We start from the raw sequence: 19,192 nt of genomic DNA, 5'->3' as shown, positions 1-19,192 counted from the left end.
ATTGTTAAGATATTATAGAATCACTGGAGTAAAATGGTTCCCCTAAGACTAACTGGTCCACTCCTGTTGGTTTAGGAAAATATCTAAACCATTCTAGATAGAGGAATATCTAAATTTGCATATCAAATACAGATATAAAGTAATGATTCAAACATTATGCTTACAAATTTGGTCTGATTTTTTTTTTGTGCAAAACTCAACCTAATCCCAAATTTCTTGTCTTCACTAAAATTTTAGACTAGAAACACACAAGAAGATGTTATAGTCAGCAAATGATTATTTCCTCTTTGACACTCTTGAGCCATATGACCTTTGTGAATAGCTTCTCTACCCCACCATGCCTGAATCTGATTCACCTTACTGCTGAAAAATAAAGAAAAATAAAGACAATGAATCATTTTTTTGTACTTTATTTGAGAAGAGACCCTACATAAACTATGTCAGCAAGATACAGGTTTACACACATTTTCATCGATCAATAAATGGAGTTGTTAACATAACACTGGAGATATGATACTTATGAGGAAGACAGATAGATGGCCAAGGAATATTTACAACTCTCACATATGATATATTTATATTTGAGATGGATATATACATATATACATGTACATGTGCATATACATACATATATCTATACATACACACACATATATACATATATATGTATAAAAGGTGTTCTAAACAAAAGTCAAGAAAAGAGTTTGCCTTCATTTGCAGCAATTAATGTTTGAAAGTGAAGAATGTTTTGTATTTGTTAGTGTTGTTTTGTTAAATCACTGCCCCCACCTTTAAATCCAATTCTGATAGAACCCAAAGAGGACATATCTCCTTCGGTTGGTGGGCATGAGAATGACAGATGGTCTCATGGGTTGATGACTAAAGGGGGCAGAGAGAGAGAAGGAAATGTCTAATGGAATAAATGACCTTTGGTGATGCCATTAAATCATCCTTTGTACTAAACATAAATTATTAATAGTTTTAAAAAAATAATTATCTGTTTTCTTTTGAGGTTGGGGAGAATGAAAGGGAGCTAGGAAAAGGAGTAAAGGTGGGACATGGCCTTTTCAACACATCCCTTAACCTAAGTAGAGCACTTCCCCCCGCCCCCAGGAGTATCTTATCAAGATAATATTAATATATTTACTCACATAAAGGCCACCTTCACATAACAGTTGCACCTGGACCATAAGCCTGTTATCCAATGGCCAATGCAATCATTACTGTATTGTCAGATGGCTCATGCATTTTACATATGACAAAATTGATGCTCCAAATATGGCCAATATACAGGTGAATAGGACATATCCAAGTGTTTTCTTCCTCATTATAGGAAAAGTGCTTAAGAAACATAACCTCAAGGAAGAGGCAGGAAACACATTTTTTACTAAAAAATCTCAATCTTGAATTTGAAATAAGCTACTTTGGAATCCAAAGGATGGGAAAGAGACAAGATCTTAGCTTTTCAGAGAATTGGAAAGAACATAGAAGAATAATTTCTGATCCTACATAAGAATTTGGGAATATTATTTGAGATGAAAATAAATCATGTAAAATCCAGTTGAGTATTCTTCATCACTAATGCTACCTATGCTGCCAAAAGATCTCTTAACCAAAGTCATACAACAATGTAAACATTGCTCAACTTTTATTGAAGCCAACTTGTGTTTTGAGTGTATTTATGTGCAGGTGGGTTTGAGTTGGTTTCAAGCACATATACACACACTCACACATGCATACATATATACATACACACTCATGTACATACCTTTCAAAAATCATTTCTTGATAAGTTTCTTAATGCAAATGATGCCTTCAAAGACCAATAAATTCTACAAACATTGAAAACATTCATGTACATACATACATACCAAATACATACACACACACGCAGTCAGATGCAAACAGATATAATTGCCTTAAAATATATTTATGACAGAAACCTTGGAAGTGTTCATTTTAACAGCACCTAAACTTCATTCCCAAAATTGCTTTTTGAGTACATACTAATCTCCTAGTGCACTGAAGCAGGTACCAGCTGATTCTTCGGATACTGAAACATTTCTGCACAATGTTTGAATAAAGAGAAAGGACATGTAATGTCCAGTAAGAAACAAATCAGTGTACATCATTTACATGGCAATAAATCCTTCATTTCTTCTGAAATAAGATATGTAAAGTAGCACTTAGTTTAACACAAGTTTTTGTTCTGTGTTAAGCCTATCTGTAAAAAGCTACTCATGCAAATAATTACCTCCAGGTTTAGCTGGGTTTTTAAAGGACACTTCTCCTGAAAATGAGTCCCTTTCACATAGGGGGAAAAGGGAAAAACACACACACTCATGGCAGCTAATTCCAACTGACAGTGAAAAAATTGAGACTTTGGTGTTTGTAAGGTATTTGCCATAGGGAACCTGAAAGCAGTACTTAGCTGACCTATAAAGGATCAGAGGTCTAGAAGAGCCCTAGAAGCTTTAGAGCTTTTCCAAACACTGAATGTATGTTTTTGGAAGCCTTTATTCTCCAACCTACTCCTTCCTGAAACTTCTACCATTATCCCTTCTGGATTTCAAAGGTTGTCATTATCATTCCCAGTTGACCTTGAAACCCCATCTACCACCTGTTTTTTAAACCCCACTACTAGCCAGTTGACAATTTCCCTCTTTATCCTATAACAATTTTTCTTCTCCTAGACTTACCATCATCTCTAATTTTCTGACAATCAAAACTGTATGTATATGCTTTTGCCAAAGACTTATAGTTGTTCCTACCTTTAAATACAAGAACCTCACCTAACCAAAAAGATATTAGAGAGTTCCATAACCATTCCCAGATCCTCCACACTGCACACATACATATATGCAAACATTTTCCTATGGGAAAATCTGATTTGGATCTAAGTTCATCCAAAATACTAGGAGATAGTGAAAAAATGGTAACTTTAACCCAGGACTGCAAACTTAATCCAAAGTTCACAATTATAAATGGCATCAGTTCACTTTTATTTTAAAGCTGTTGCCCACTTTTTCTTTCTAATGATCCCTAATAGGAGAGTTACCTAAAAAGGACTATCTTAACATCTCAAAATACTGCAGTTACTCTACTGGGATCCATTAAGAATAGTATCTTGAAGAAAAACAAAAGGAATTGCAGAAGGAGACAGAGGGGAGAGAGGGAGAGAGTTCAGTTCTTTACAGAATTAAAAGACAATTTCATTGAAATGTATTTAGCAGCTGTGGAGAAGATGGCATTTAAGATGAAATCTGAGCCAACTCTCTCCCCTTCCATACAGAGAAGCCACACTGATAGGAATTAAGGAAAATTCCACATGCTGCATTTACAAATTCATCAGGGGAAGCTAATGTAGGTTCTAAGGTGACATCTATTTATTCCTTTGCATTAGAATGATTGGACAGTCCCCAACTAAAGAGATAACATATAGAAAGCCTTAGCTGATCTTACTTTTTTCAAAATAGCTAACCAGAATGTTGTTGTAGGAAAGGCAGGTATAATCATTTTGATTTCATAAAGAGAAAATCTCACTTAGGAAAGGACTTAACTAACTAGATTCAAAACAACAACCCTCTGATTTCCTCACAAACATTTTTTAATGTGTATAGTTACCAACATAATAGTACTCTACTTGACTTCTTGCTTTTCTTGTAGTCTCTACCTTTTGTCTCACCTGCTTTTAGTATTTTTTCTGCTTGTTCTATTGACTTCAGATCCCATAATAATGTGTCCAAATTAATTTTGTTTCCAAAGTATACTTTTACCTTGTGAAAAAAAATGTAGGAAAGAAAAAACACACATTTACAAATATCAGTCTACACTAATATCATTTCCTAAGTTTGTGGTTTACAAGTTAGTTGGGTCCTCCAAAGAGTGCCAAAGAATGATTTCTGCCTGTCTTTGGGTATTATTTTCCCAAGCAAGAAGGACTGTGGCAGTGTGATAGAAACACATTGGGAGAAAAAGAAAAGATGTGAATTGCCAGGTGATGAATACCATAGCTTAAAGACAAAGCCTCCCATTTGCATCTGCAGAGGGTTAGAAGTGTGAAAAGAAGCCTGCTCTCTAAGTGCTAGTAAGACCTGGATAGAAAACAGCCAGTATTTCAAGAAGGAAGATTGCTGTCCCTGGTCCTGAACACAAATAGCCATGATCCATAAGTAGAATTCATCACTATGGAATGGAAAAGTCTAACTTATCAAATAGAAAATTGTCAGCAGGCTCTGACTCTTGGTGGGAAACCTTGAGACATGTATTTTAATGTCCACTTTTTATAATAGTTCAGGGGAAAAAAAAAACTAGTCTCAGAAGTGTCAGGAAATTCTCATGAAAAAGCCATGTTTCCCCCATGGACTAAAGTAGGCAAGATTTTGATGTTTATATAGGTCATCAAAACAATCTCTCCACTCAGTTCTCTATTCATTTATTCCCTGATTTAAAGCAAGTATTTTGCATTTTTAGATTTTAGCAAATATTTTGCATCCTTCCCCTCAGAACAATTGTACAAAATGTCAATGATAGAACTGATTTAGATCACTATGACATGTTTTAGCAAGAGATATTTTGGAGGAAATTTACACAAAATGATTCATAGTTGTTTTTTTTACCTCTTCAGACCTAATTCAATAGTCACATTTCTAAGAAACTGAACTGAACTTTATCATGCTCTAGAATTATAAACAACTCCATTTTCATTCAGCTGTTCACCTTCCTTCTCTTCCCCACCAAAAATCTGGAAAAAGCAAAAAAAAAATCATGAGAATGAAGACAATTTTTCCATTAACTGACTATTCCAAGTTCTGGCAGGGAACCAATTATCTTTGGGTTTTCTCACAAAATGAGAACTGTCCTCTTCCAAGTTACTTCCTTTTTTTTCATTCTGAAACTTTGCCTACAACAGTTCCTCTTCTAAGACATAGAATTAATCATGCAAACACCTCGACACTACAGTGCAATAGCAGCAGGGTATATATGTCATTGATGATTACCTCCATCTTCACTGGCTTGAGTGAGCAGTTGTTTTGTACTACTAACTCAAATCAATCTTATTTGGCTTTGCAAATGGAACAGCCTGCTGGCCTCCAAGAAATGCTAAACTCTCATCCAGAGTAAGAAAAAAAAGTGTCAAAACAAGTTCTTTTTGTTCCTGTTAAAATATTATCTCACATTTGCCATAACCTCTGAGTTATTTCTCCAATGATACCACTGAAATCTCTAAATAATCAGTCTTGTTGCTAGGAAATCGTACACTGAAGCCGATTGTCCTAGGCAGGCCTTTACTATATTTTGAAAGAGGTTATCTCCTCAAAATTTACAGAATGAATTATAAAACATCTTTCTGAGTTGGCTGAGATCCTCAAATTTCACACTAATATTTGAAAAAAATCTTAATTCTAATTCAATTTGGATTCTTTTTTTTTTCAAAGGACTATGATGTTTTCTTTCTAGTGGACTAATTGAGAAAATAACCTACAAACCTTTGAGATCTAGGTGTTATTTTTCTACATAAAATGAACAAAGGTCAGTATCTCACAGTTAGAAGGGATGTCAGAGGTCTAAAAGGATATGAAACTCAGATCACACAGAACTTAATTAAATCAGTGAACTGCTTTCTCTCTAGAAAAGTAAATGATCCAATTCCTGCTATAACCCATAAGAGCTAATCTGTTTGATTGCATCTGAACATATAGGATTCCCCAACCCCCCTTTCACTACAAGATAAGTTTGTATTTGCAATGTAGTCATAACTTGGGATTGTTTCAAAAAAAAAATACTCAATGACATTGCAGACACATTGGATTCCTCAAAGGTCATTCATTAATGATGTCATCTTTGCAGCCTAGACATTTGGCATCAGTTTTTTTAGAAGAAATTATTTTTGATTATTTAATTTCCAACTATGTACCTGTCAATGTGAAGTGCACTCACACAAGATTATTAATGAATTGGGCAATTTGAGCTTTTTTACAGTTTGTAAAGGAGGAAATCTTTTAGTTTAATGTAATTTCCCCATATTCCTTTGGAAATAGCAGTGACTTGCACTTCCTGGCTCCCATAATTTTTAAACAACTATCTGAAAAAAGTATCTATTTGCCAGTAAGATGCACAAAATTTTACTATGCACTAAACCAAAGGAAAACATCACATAAAAGAGACGATAGTGGACAATGGTTTAAAAACAGTAAAACAGTACTAACTCTGAATATGTGCTCAAACTTCTAAACATAGAAATAAGGTGTGCCAACTACTTTCCTTCAGTGAAACATTTTAACAATCAAAGCTTTTAGCATGTCTCTCTTTTAAGGCCCCATTTATCTTTGAATGGACAATAGTGACATGCCCTTAAGAAACAGAATGATCAACAATGAAAATATTTAAAACTATCTAGATGTTTGAGTGAAGATATACCTCCAACCTTAGCACAACAAAATGGCAGGATTATAATATCATGCAAAAAAGCCTCTTCATTTCTCATTTTTGAGAAAGCCAATTGAATAGCATTATTTTACCAGGGAGTAATAAAACCTTCACAGATAGAGATGAGGTCCTTCCTAAGAAACTGAGGGGGAAATAGAAAAAATCAAGAAATTCAGTATCATATGTCATCCCTAGAAATATTAAGATGGATTGGAGAAGAATAATGTTAGATTTACACAAGAGCTAATATTTAAAATGTTACAAATAAGAGATTAAGGCTATATATGAAGAACTTTCTAATGATAAAAGTAGCTAGATAGTTGATTAGCTATCCATGTGTGATTATTGTCCTTGAGAAAAGGGATAGGAATAATATATATCATTTTGGATTGCTTAGGTAGCTAGATGCAGACTTAGATGACCTCAGGTCACCCTTTCTACCTTTGTGTTTCCAAGACAAGGAGCATATTAACAGCCTGCAGCAGACTGGCTTAATCACCTCATTGATGCTGTCACAATCAGGATTGGTTATTTAATTTTTTAAAAGGTCATCTTTTATGAGATGCTGATGCCTTCCACAAATCTGCATACTACTGCAACAATCACTCCACTAATGAGGTGAATCATATCCTGTCATGTAGTTCTTCCATTCCTTGAGAATGTGGGACATTCATCTAACTCTACAGGTGACAAGAAAAAACCCTAATATTTGGTTTAGCATTCTTCATCTTCTTCATTAAACATCAGAGGAACAGGTTGAATGTTGCAGGGAAAAGAAATATGCAGTTGAATGCAACTCTAGGCATATAACTAAAATAGAAAGATACAGTGGACTTCAGAAAAAGTATGCTATTTTAATAGATCTATTGTCCTAGTCCCTGTCCACATGTTATCTGCCTGATGAGAATAAAATCATCTCATTGTCCTAAAGACTAAAACAAAATGTGAACTCTAAGAAAGTTTGGATAGGGCATTTCAAAAAGAATTCCCTACTGATTCTTCCTATTTGGGTGATATTTTCATGACACAATGAAAGGGAGGATGGTAGATTTGGGAGTTAGGAAGTCCCCAAGACAACCCAAATTTTCATTCAATGAAATATGAAATTGGAAGGCACTGGGATACATATCAAACATCATCCTATGTCTTGGTGCTTCAGGGTGGTGAAATCTGACTCTGTCTAGGACATAGCTCTTACCCCTCTTTAAGTATACAAACTGAGGTTGTTATGTAATGAAACAAAGTAGCACAGGGCACTGGTCTTGAACATGTGAAAAATCTAGGATCAAATCGTGTCTCAGACCCTTAGTAGTTATTTGACTCTGGGCAAGTCACTGAAGCGCTCTTGGCTTCAGTTTTCTCTTCTATAAATGGGTATTACAATAGCACCTATTTCAGAGGGTTTTTATGAGGATCAAAAAAGATGATACATGGATAGTGCTTTATAATCTTTGAAGTTCTTTTCAAATGGAACTTATAAACAGAAAAAAATTTATGTTCCATGGGCTCTGATTTAAATTATAACAATGTAAAGAATGGATCTCCCCATTGCTGGCACAGCACCCATTTACTGAACTCACTATGCCTAAAAGAGAAGTGATTTAAAAATTAGGTGACATGAGAAAGGTGATAATATGAAGAATTTTGTCATAATGTATAAAAAAAAGGACAGAGATGTTCTAATTATTGAGGATCATGTCATTTGGACTTACCTTTGGCTTCCAATAATTTAAAATAACACAAATTCATAATGGAAAAAGACCTAGACAAGATATAGAGAAGTGTCATGGTAAAGACATAAATACTTACTTTATGGTGCTGAAAAATAAAAATTCAGCCTTTTGCCTCATTATCACCTTGATCATAAAAGGCGACTTGCTTAAATTAGCACTTCCTACCACCAACCTTTTGCAAGGGACCAAATAGAACTATCAATCCCTGGTGAAGCAGTGGAATTTCTCTAGATGCCATCTCTGAAACTGGGTGGAAAATAAGTTAGAAGCTTGGTACAGTTCCAGAGTCTTTCCCTCTACTGCTCAGTAAAAGACAGTCATGGTGTGTGCCCAATAGTATTCTATTGAAGAGCCTTGAACTAAATTGAATATTAGCTCAACTAAAGTGTGATGAATATTTTGGTATTCAAGATGAATAGTTTTAGACATATGTAATCTAAATTGCTGATTTGAGTCAGTTTCACAAGGTGATTTATTTTGCCTTGTGATTCTGCTTGAAATAAATATTTCTTTAAGTAATGGAACTTGGTTGAGAGTTTCTAATTTACCTGTTTTAGATGCCATCCCTGATGATTTATAATATTGACTAGATGAAAAGATATCCCATGAAAAGTGGTAACCCATAGAATCACAGAATATTAAAATTAGAAGGGACCTGACTGATCATCTAGTCCAACCCATTCATTTTGGATATGAGGAAACTGAGGCCCAAAAAGGATTGGTGGCTTGCTTGAGGACAGAGAACTATACAGTTTTGGAGGCAAGACCACATCCCAGATCTCCTGTCTAAGTCTGTTGTTTTTTTTCCCAAAAAATGTTATCAGATTCCTTCTTGAGATTTCCTTAAAACATCAGACAAATCTGTAAGTGAGGGGTGCTGAGAAATTGAGGATTCAGTGTCCCTTAAAAGGCAACTAACCATAGGGGGAAAAGAGGTGTGAAATAGTAGTACATGTCCAAAGGTTTCATGTTATAAGGATAAGAAAAATTGGTAATAAGTCAGCAAATACTCTACATATATGTGCACCATAGCCATAAAACTGTTAACATAAGCCACATGAGTTTGGAGCCATGCATATATGTATGTGACATCTCATAAGCATTGATAATGCAATAGGAAAAAGAATGCATGTTTGCTGAACAAAATGCTCGGGCATTTGAAATATAATATGATACTAATTACTTTTCGTATGTGGTCACTAGACTTAACTTTTATATATTAGACACGTCACATTATTTTTTTTTCTCTAAAAATGAAATATCCTTCCTTGGAAGTATCTTCCTTAGGTATTAGATTCTCCCCTAACAGAGATATTAATGGAAATTCTTATACCTAAAGGGAGAGGGGGAAATGGGGTAACTTTTTAAAGGAGAATCAGATTGGATACACAATGGAGTCATGGTTCCTAGGATTCCAGTGATGGTTGTTGTAGTCTAAAATACTGAGGTTACTTTACAAAGATTTCAGCATGTGTGTGTGTGTGTGTGCGCGTGTGTGTGTGTGTGTGTGTGTGTGTGTGTGTGTGTGTTTAGAGGATATTAGAATTGAAGGGTGATTAGGAACCCAGACTCAAGTCCCTTCTGAATTTTCCAGGTTATTCCAAGTGTCCACAAAGGTTTTAGCCCCTTGCTTTAGGGGCCATTGTATTCATTTCAAATGTAGCAAATGTAGAAATTCAGTAGTGATGATGACAATGGACAATCACTAGCTGCTTTCATAAAAGTTTTACTGTTCTTAGTCCATCTACTGCTCAGAGATTCACTTTTAACCAAGAGGAAAAGAGATCTGGGTGCTATTTCTTGCCATGAGAAAAAGGTAGGATTTTAGAAAGAAAGGCTGTTAACTCAAATCCATCAGCTTTCATGGCCTGTGACAAAAGATATACATACAAAATGGCTCACAAAATGTTAGCTTCAGAAACCAACCTGTTGCATTCAGAACCTGTCTAAGATGGAGCATTTCTGATCCCAGAGTAGAAAGAACTCGGTGACTTACAATTCTTTTGAATTGTAACCAATTCTTTTGAAATCATGATTCTTCCCAGCATCTGGATAAGGAGTGCAAACTGTTTGTCATCAGCAGAGTGACTTTCATCCCATGATTTGTGCTTCCTTGGAATCATCACTCTAACTGAGCAGAAAGTCTGGCTCAGCATGATGGTCATAGAAGGTCAAGATTCCTACTCCTGGGACTGGCTCTCCAACCTTGACTCCAGTGGCCCTGTAGTTTGGTAGTTCAAGGACAAGGGCATCAGTGGGTGGGGAAGGTAAAAGAGGAGGAGCCCAGCATGGGTCACCAAGGGTCCCAGATGGGATTTATAGGAGATATAACCCAGGAATCGCAATGAGCTTTGCTGTAAAATTCACTGCACAGAGGTTAATCTAGATGTCAACATTGTCTGACAGCACTGAAATTACTCTAGGGCAGTGCTCCTTCTGAAGTCTTAATATAACAGTCAATTCCACCCTGCCTGAAGGAAATGAAAGTTTTCTGCTTTGTGTGCTGAATCATTCAGCATCAATTTTCTCATTGTTTGAAGTCCAAACTGTTTGTGGTCCTGGGATTCACCTCCCATTAAAACTTACATTTATTTTGAGAAGTTTGTTTGTCAGTCCCACAGAGGCAAGAGGATGGGAACAAAAGGGGGGGGGGGAAAGTAAGGGAAAGAAAAAATATCTTTTACTTTCAACCACAAAAATCAAATCATCTGGGACAGATTTCTTTGTTCAGTTGGCCTCAGTTGTTCTAGAGGCACCACCTCAAAATGCTATTCCTGCTTCAACAACAGCATAAAATGGACAATCACCAGAGAAAGGAGACCTCTGAGGCCATAGTTGTCTTAAGGAACTTATTTCCTATTTTCTACAAGATAACCTCTAAGGAATGAGTAATTTTACTAGTTTAATGCTCTATTTGTTGACTCTAGGAACCTCTTCCATGGTTTCTATTTCAGATGGACCTAACTAAATAAATTCTGATTAAGATTTAGTGGGCTACAACCTTTAAGAATTTGGGGAAATAAAGTAGGTATCTTTTCTTTGACCAGTCACTTTGATCTTTTAGAAGAAATGGCAAAGTTACTAAGGTTTTCTAAGGCAAGAGAAGAAAGGTAGAGGTGGATTTGTACGCAGAATGATACTCTGCGGAAGCGCTTTCTGTTGACCTCTCTTTCACTCTTTGTCCTCCTTGGCTGCTTCAAATTATGAACTGGGGACACTATCATTGGAGAAAAAGCAATTGAAAAGAAGACACCACCCTGACCCAGCTTCTGTTGAATTGAAAGAATGGCAAAGCTCAATGATTTAAGATATTTCTCTGCTGTCATCTTGAAACACACCCACAGTTATATCTCTTTAAGCTGGGGTTCAAACATCATTCAGAAGACTATCTATTAAAATGAAAATAAGTGAATGGGAAACTGATTTCCTCAAGTATCATTGATGAGGGTAGAGAAGGAAAGGAAGAAAAGGAGGCATAGATAATGCTTTCTCAGAGGTGTTTTGTTTGTTCCCCACTTCTGTTCCTCAAATAAGGCTGCTTTTGAGATTCTTAATGTTATTGACATTCATTCCTCTTTCACCAAAAGAGCTCTTTCTGAAGGGAAAAGGTTCCTATCTCACTACACCGGAATTGGGGGAGGGGAGTGGCTAGAACAGAGATACTTCTTTCTCAAATGGAAAGAAGTGTTCTAGGCAGGCAAGGGGAATAAGCCTCAAAACAGGCAAAGAAAATATCTCTGAAACAAGATCACATCCTCCCAGATGGGGTATATGCTAAAAAAAAATCTTACAGTGATTAATTATAACTCCTTAGCAATTGTATCAATATTTACCACCTCCATCTTTGTTTACAGTGAATTTCCATCCTTAAATTTCAGAAAGAATAATCATTATTTCACTACTCTATCTCCTAATTCTTCTTGTGGCTAAAAGCCTTGGGGTGTCTTGGAATAACACCTGCTACTATCATATTCACAATGGGAGGAGTGAGGCAGATGATAAATAACCTGGTGAGATAAGAAAATGGATGAACAATCAGAGGAGGATGCTTTTTGAGGTTGTTTTTAGGATGTCTGCTATTCAATGATCAGGGTGCACTGAACAATCAGCCACACTCTGCAAAATGATAGACTTCTTTCTATTCTACACTAGGCTGAGATTTCCTGGCCCTTTTTAGTTCTGCTTTTCCCATCTGGTGACCAATAAACTAATTAAATTAGTTCCTCCTGCCCCTCCTTCACCTTAGTAAAGAAGATAAGTCTTAGCTAAATCATATTACAAAACAGCCTTCACTTATGGCAAGATAACATATAGTCTTTAATATCTGTCTATTATCTGGAAGTTTTTAACAGGTGGTATTTTTCTAAAATCTGTTCCAATATCGCAGCATTTCAGAGAATAAGTATGAAAACCACCTACTTCCACAAAGGGAGTTTCCCTTTAAAATTCTTGTAGGAGGAACCACTTCACTAAATGCAGAAGAGAGAAGTAAAGCTTCAATAAACCAAGCCACAGGGCTCACAGGGCCAAAGCCAAGAAGATTCTTTACATACTAAACTTTGAGCCAGAAGGAATAGGGTAGAAAATAGAATTATAGAAGTGGCAAATACAGTCATGCAGGTAGGCCCTCAGGTTGAAAGACTGGTGCCCAAACAAAGTTGCCAGTGGTTTGACTACCTTCAGTTTAAGAGATATGTGAGAGTAGTTAAGTCTGTCAGGACTGCTATACTCAATGTTCAAGAAATCTAAACATTGCCTCAAAAGCTGCATTGCCAGAAAAATAATAAAACAGATACTAGTCTACATTAAAATAGTGAATTCTTAAAACAGGAAGGGCTCTCAGGGAACATTGTAGCCTCATATAAGGCTCCTTTTGCCACCCCCAAAGTCTGTGGCACTCCTTGTACTCTCCCCTACTTGCCTATTCTTAAAGATTCTGAACCTTGGAATAGAAAATTAGGGATCAAAATAGATAGGTCCAATAACTGAAGACTTTATATTGTCTAAACTTACTCTAGATTCTGTGTATGTGTATGCCTATTGTGGGAATGGTTGCTAAGCACAGAAGAGTTGCCAATGGGCCCTATCCATTCTGCCATTACACCTTAAAGTCAGTTATCTGCCCTATCTATCCTACCTGACTCCTAGACCCCTTAAAAGTGTGGTACAGTGGGAAAGGGAAGAAAATATGGTATTAGAGGATACAAGTTTGATTTTCATCTCTGCCCCTTATTACCTGAGTTACCTTAGTTAAATCTTCCTGGGCCTCAGTTTCCTTATCTGTAAAATGGATGAAAGAATGGTGTTTGTACTTCCTAGCTCACAAAGTCCTTAGGGAGAAGGGGCTCTCTTAAAATCCTGGGAGAAGAGGTAGGGAAAGTTTTAAGTGCTATCAAAAATATGTGGCTATTATGCTTATTCACAACTTTCTTATTCTGGCCTCCCTTCTCCTCCTCCCCCCCAAAAAAGTAAAGTGCCAAATTTCAGCTATTTTTTTTCCTTTTCTATCAGAAAGAAACAATAAAACATGATACTGCTGCCCTCTGACACGAATAGTGCTCAGTTTTTTTAATCATGGAGTTTCAGAGTTGAGAAGGATCTTAGAATGTGTCTAGTCCAATTTCTTTCATTTTACAGAAAAGGAAACTGAGACCATAGAAAAGGATGTGATTTACTCCCTTGTGGAAATCACAAGTAATTGATGGGAAAGCCTTGACTCCAATCCTCCAGCCATTTGCATTCAATCCTACTATCACACTTCTGAACTTTGTATCCTGAATAATGTATGTCCTTTGTTCTCTAAGTGGACTCATTTTTGTTCTAGAGGCTGATTCCCCCAGAGAACTTCCTCTTTTCTTGTGTGAGGCCTGTTTCAAGAGACAACTTGTATATGGCCGACTGAATGAAGAAAGCACTAAGAGCTTTATTCCATTGACTAGAAATGGGATTAGGGATTACCTCTAAACTCCACTCTGTGGCCAAAGCATGTAATTACAGGGAGGGGCTCAGGGCATATCCCAGATATAGAAGGTTTATAAAGTCAAAGAAGCTGTCTCCAAGAGGAAATAGCTTCATAGGAGCTCCCAACATGAAAGTCATTTCTTGGTCTTTTAAAAGGGACACTGACAGAGGTAAATCAGCAGAGACTAGCTCCTGATTCTTAAGAATTTCAAAGAGAGACAAATTCCAGTAGAGGGCAAATTATGAAGTCCACGACTAACCAACATTGTCACAGAATTGAATTGGGTCCTTAAAAAAGTATATGGGGGGGATGCCATCTCTTTAATGATGGCAGGGAGGCTGGGACTGCGTGAGAGATATCTAGTTTTAAAATATGTATAATCTCAATTTATACTTACAGGGGAAAACATTGCAGAGTTTGACTAAGGCAAGAGAAACCCAGGAAAGAAGAAGCATAAGGGAAAGGAGAACAAACAGTATTTGATCCTAGCATAGCATCTCTGATCTGGAGCAGCTCTTAAGAGATCAATAAGCCCAATGACTTCATTTTATAGTTAGGGGACTGAGGCCCAGAGAGGTTCAATGACTTACCACTTTTATTTCTTGTTGGCTAATCTTCTAATCTTCTGGGTTTTTCCCTGGTAGTACCAAGATAATTCCCTGACATTTTACAAAGTCCTAGGAATTGTTTCTCCTCTCTTTTCTTCTCTTCAACCCTAATACGAGGACATTGTTCAGTTGTTCCCAAGAGTATCTCAACAGGTAAAATGAACAACTCATTCAGATGCCCCTCAGAACTAATAGTAGGTAGCAAAGTCCAAAGACAGGAGCAGATTCTGACCTTTTGCCCATCCTCATCCATTTCCATTCCCATCCTCCAACTGCAATAAAGCAGTTTAAAAGGAAGAATAGGATCAGCTAATCATTTTAATTTCACACTCAGGGCTCTACAACCCTGAAAGAAAAGCATTCTTTCATTAGACCAGAGATTACTCATATTAAAACCCCTTTGTCTTCTTGACCAGATCCAAAAGCAAAGATTCAGAGTCTCTTCACTCTTGATCCCTTGCTCTCATACTCATTCATTGGTCAACGTGAGGTCTCAAGAATGACATAAATAAGAAAAGAGAGGCCAAAATATCTGTTGGGAAATGCTCATTAAGAGGGGCATATGATTTTCACCTGCAAATACCACTGGCTTTCTGGAAGAGAACTTTCCTTCCACTTCCCTCTCCACCCATCCCCTACACCCCTTTCCATGAATAATCTCCTCATTTCCCAAAAGAAACAAAAACTAAAGAACAAAAACAATATTGCATTCTTCTGTTGGGCAATTAGAGTCCAGAGTTTAGGCAGGTTCCCAAGGGCAGAGAAGAACAGTCAGGCAAATAGGATAAAACAGCAAAGTATTCTTTTTACAAGATGGGATTTTGCCCCCATTCATCTATGGAAACTCTCCAACCATCTTCAAGGGCTTTCTGGTCACACCATAGTAATCAGAAACCAGACCAAATTCTGGGCTATACTCTTCTGTTTTCAAGTCCCGCTGAGCAGCCCCAATTCCATTCTCCATCATCTTCAAACAGCAATTTTCTATTTGAATAAAACAATTTGTCCTGGTTCCTACACAGGGGTTTCCCATATTCCCCCAAATTAGAAGCAATTGCCATCAGCTGACAGGATGCCATGTGCTACAGATGTGTTCTTAGAAAGGAAGGAAAGGAAAAGTTTCCCCAGTGCTAAGGCTGAGGCTCCAGTTATACAGAGGCATGATTTCCCCCAGTCTCCTAGGTAGCTCTGGGCTGGGAATTAAGCTGAGATTTAGGAAGAACTGGGGAACAGTATCATTATTCTCTCCTATCATGATAGGCACTCTTTTCTGCTCCCTCTCCTGCCTGTAGTCAGTCCCACAATGATACCAGGAAGGCAATGATTCCACTGGCAGTGGAGGAGGAGCTGCTTCCCCTTATCCAGGCTCCACTCATTCTCTCTCACTGGTCAGAGCACTGTCCTCATTAAGATGCCAAGGCTGCTGCAGTGGCCACTCATTGGATGTCTCCCAGAGAAAGCTCTTTCCCTCCCCCTCCCTGCCCACAAAAGCTATTCCTCACCCTCTGCATTTTCACAACAGCTCAAAGGCAGATGCATCAATCCTTTCAGGGGCTTGGGAACGTGAAGAGAATGGCAAAGTGACTGGGTGCAGGTGCCCAATGGGTTTTTCCCCATGGGTTCTTTCCCACCCTGATTGAGACTGCAAATACCACCAACTCCTTTCAAGACCTGTCTCCTCTTTCCTCACTTTGAGATTCAGCATGTATCTGAATAATGAGGTGAGGGGGAAGATTAGAAAAGGGAGAATACAATGAAAAGGAGAGGAGACACAGTAAAGAGGGAGATTCCTAAGGAGACATACCTGGGTATAACCTACAAGGAACTAAGACTTGTTCTGATTGAAAACTGCAGCCTCTAAGACCCACATAAATGGGACAATATGGAGGAGCTTGTCTTCTCCACCCCCAACATCTCTCCAGGGACCTTAACAGGAAGGATGGGGAAGTGAAAGCTGTTTGCTCTAAGGGAGGGGTGGACAATGGCATTTCCAGGTTGGGGGTGTATGGTTTAAACCAGTCTTTCCCATGGTTCTTTAAGGCGAGGGAATCCTTAAGAGGACAGATGACAAACCCCCTTCCAAGTCCAGCAAAGAATTTGAGCCCAGCCAACACCAAAGTCTCCTCTTGCTGCTGCCATGGTTTTGTGTTCTGTTGTTGGTTTCTGTTTGTTTACCCGTAGGTACCATGATTGTATGTTCCCAAAACATCAAGTTTATGTTTAAGAATCACTGAATTAGAAAATTGTCCTGAAACAGGAAAAGAGAAAGGGGCAGGGTAGCATTGGAGTGGAAAGTGGGATTAGAGAAGGGGATTAGGAAAGAAACTGGATGAGTTTAGTTTCCAGAGGACACTCCTCTGATGTCGATCTCTCTCCAGACCTGGGAGGAGCCATCTACCCCAGGAGCCTATTCAGATCTTCAGTGCATATCATACATGAGCAGCATGACTCTCACCCCACTTCTTTGCTTCCCATCCCAACAAGAAGATTGTCTCTCTGCATTGTCAAGGGTCTTCAGCTCTGAACAGTTAGAGCAGAAGAAGAACACAGCAGGGGTCAGTTGCTGGGGCCACAGCTTTAGTTAAAGGGTTTTTCATTCTTTTTTAATACTTTTAAGGTTTTCTATGTTTCTATTGTTGTTGTTAAAGTCTTATAACTTTCTGTAACAGCAGCTTCTCTCTGAATTGGTGTGGAAGGTATCTCTGCAAATATATGTATATATATATATATATACATATATATATATATATACACACACACACACATATATGTACATGCCAAACTGCCTTACAGGTTGTCGGGTTTTGTTGGTTTTTTTTTTTTCAGTGTTGTATGTGTAGCAGGCACTTGAGTTTATATGAAGATGTTTGCTTCGGTCAGGGAGGAAAGAAATGGGAGAAATAGAGCAGGAAGGAAAGAAGTAGGGAAGGGAGAAAGAAGGAATTTTTGACCACTATCCAAGGATGTCCAGGTAAATTGGGGTGGCCTTCCCCAGAGCATGAAGAATTTTGTAGATTTCCTTGATATTGAGCCTCTGCTGGGGTTCCCTTTGCCAACATCCCAACATGATGTCATAGACTTCCTTGGGGCAGACTCGGGGCCTCTCCAAGACACGACCTTGAGTAATACATTCAATGACCTGAAAAAGAAAAACAAATATGATAATAAGAGAAGGAAATTTATTATCCAGCTTCTGAAAGGCTTACATTTTTCCTCCACACCTAGAATTTTAAAAAGAAAAAGCTGACATGGAAAATTCCAACAGGGAAAAAGATCACTGTGCTTAGATATGCTTTGCTCCTGGTTTGGGTTGGGAAACGATGATTTTTCTGATGTTTTATCAGCAGCATATCCTAAGAATAAGATGGAAGAATTGCCTAGCTTGTCTGCATGAGGCTTGTCCCCACACTCTCCATTATGACTAATCATATTGGCCATCTGCCCAACCAGTTTTCTTAGTCCTTCGGCATTCACTTTATGCACCAATATTACTTTCCAATTTCCCCTTTCACCCCAACCTTATTTAGCTTTCATTTCTTTTGGTCTGCTTCCTATAGCATCCTCTTCTCTTACTCAAAAGACTTCAATCATATTTACTACAATCTCTTTTCAGTAAGGATCATTTAACAATGTTACTCAACATTTTACATACCAGAAATAATTCCCAAATAACATTTGCCTTTAATTAAAGCTTATCTCCATTTGGCTGCCCTTTCCATGCTTGCTCTGAGTTCACTCTTAACACTATCTCTGCTATACCAAAGCACATCTTTGTATTTATTTATTTATTTGGAATATTTTTTTCCATGGTTACATGATTCATGATTTTTCTCTACCCTCTTCACTACCCCCTCCCAGAGCCGACAAGCAATTCCACTGGGTTTATACACGTATCATTGTTCAAAACCAATTTCCATATTCTTCATATCTGCAATAGAGGAGTGATCTTTTAAAGTCAAATCATATCCCCATTGAACCTCATGATCAATTATATGTTTTTCTTCTGCATTTCTCTTTCCACAGTTCTTTCTCTGGATGTGGATAGCATTCTTTCTCATAAGTTCCTCTGAATTGTTCTGAGTCATTGCTTTGCTGCTAGTAGAAAAGACTACTACATTCGATTGTGCCACAGTGTATCAATCTCTGTGTATAATGTTCTCCTGGTTCTGCTCCTTTCATTCTGCATCGATTCCTGGAGGTCTTTTCAGTTCACATGGAAATCCTCCAGTTCATTCCTTTCAGCACAATAGTATTTCATCACCATCAAATACCCCAATTTACTCAGCCATTTCCCAATTGAAGGGCATCCCCTCATTTTCCAATTTTTTGCTACCACAAAGAGTATAGCTATAAATATTTTTTTACAAGTCTTTCCTCTTATTTTCTCTTTGGGGTACAAACCCAGCAGTGGTATGGCTGGATCAATTTTTTTTAAGCCTTTTGCGCATAGTTCCAAATCG

The 19,192-nt window shown here is 37.6% G+C and overlaps 1 protein-coding gene across 4 annotated transcripts in view; it reads right to left on the bottom strand.

Annotated features, from left to right (window-relative positions):
* Positions 1–394: 394 nt before the first annotated feature.
* Positions 395–19,192, bottom strand: part of NTRK3 (neurotrophic receptor tyrosine kinase 3) — a 459,350-nt gene continuing 440,552 nt past the window's right edge. For all 4 annotated transcript variants that reach the window (XM_007479383.3, XM_001364452.4, XM_056806736.1 and 1 more), the window contains one exon: positions 395–17,871. In XM_007479383.3, the coding sequence (XP_007479445.1) occupies positions 17,686–17,871 (186 nt within the window). In that variant the 3' untranslated portion in view covers positions 395–17,685. The remainder of the gene's footprint in view (positions 17,872–19,192) is intronic.

This window comes from Monodelphis domestica, chromosome 1, assembly GCF_027887165.1.
Source record: "Monodelphis domestica isolate mMonDom1 chromosome 1, mMonDom1.pri, whole genome shotgun sequence".
In the NCBI taxonomy this organism is placed as follows: Eukaryota; Metazoa; Chordata; class Mammalia; order Didelphimorphia; family Didelphidae; genus Monodelphis; species Monodelphis domestica.
This window is presented reverse-complemented; position numbering and strand designations above follow the sequence as displayed.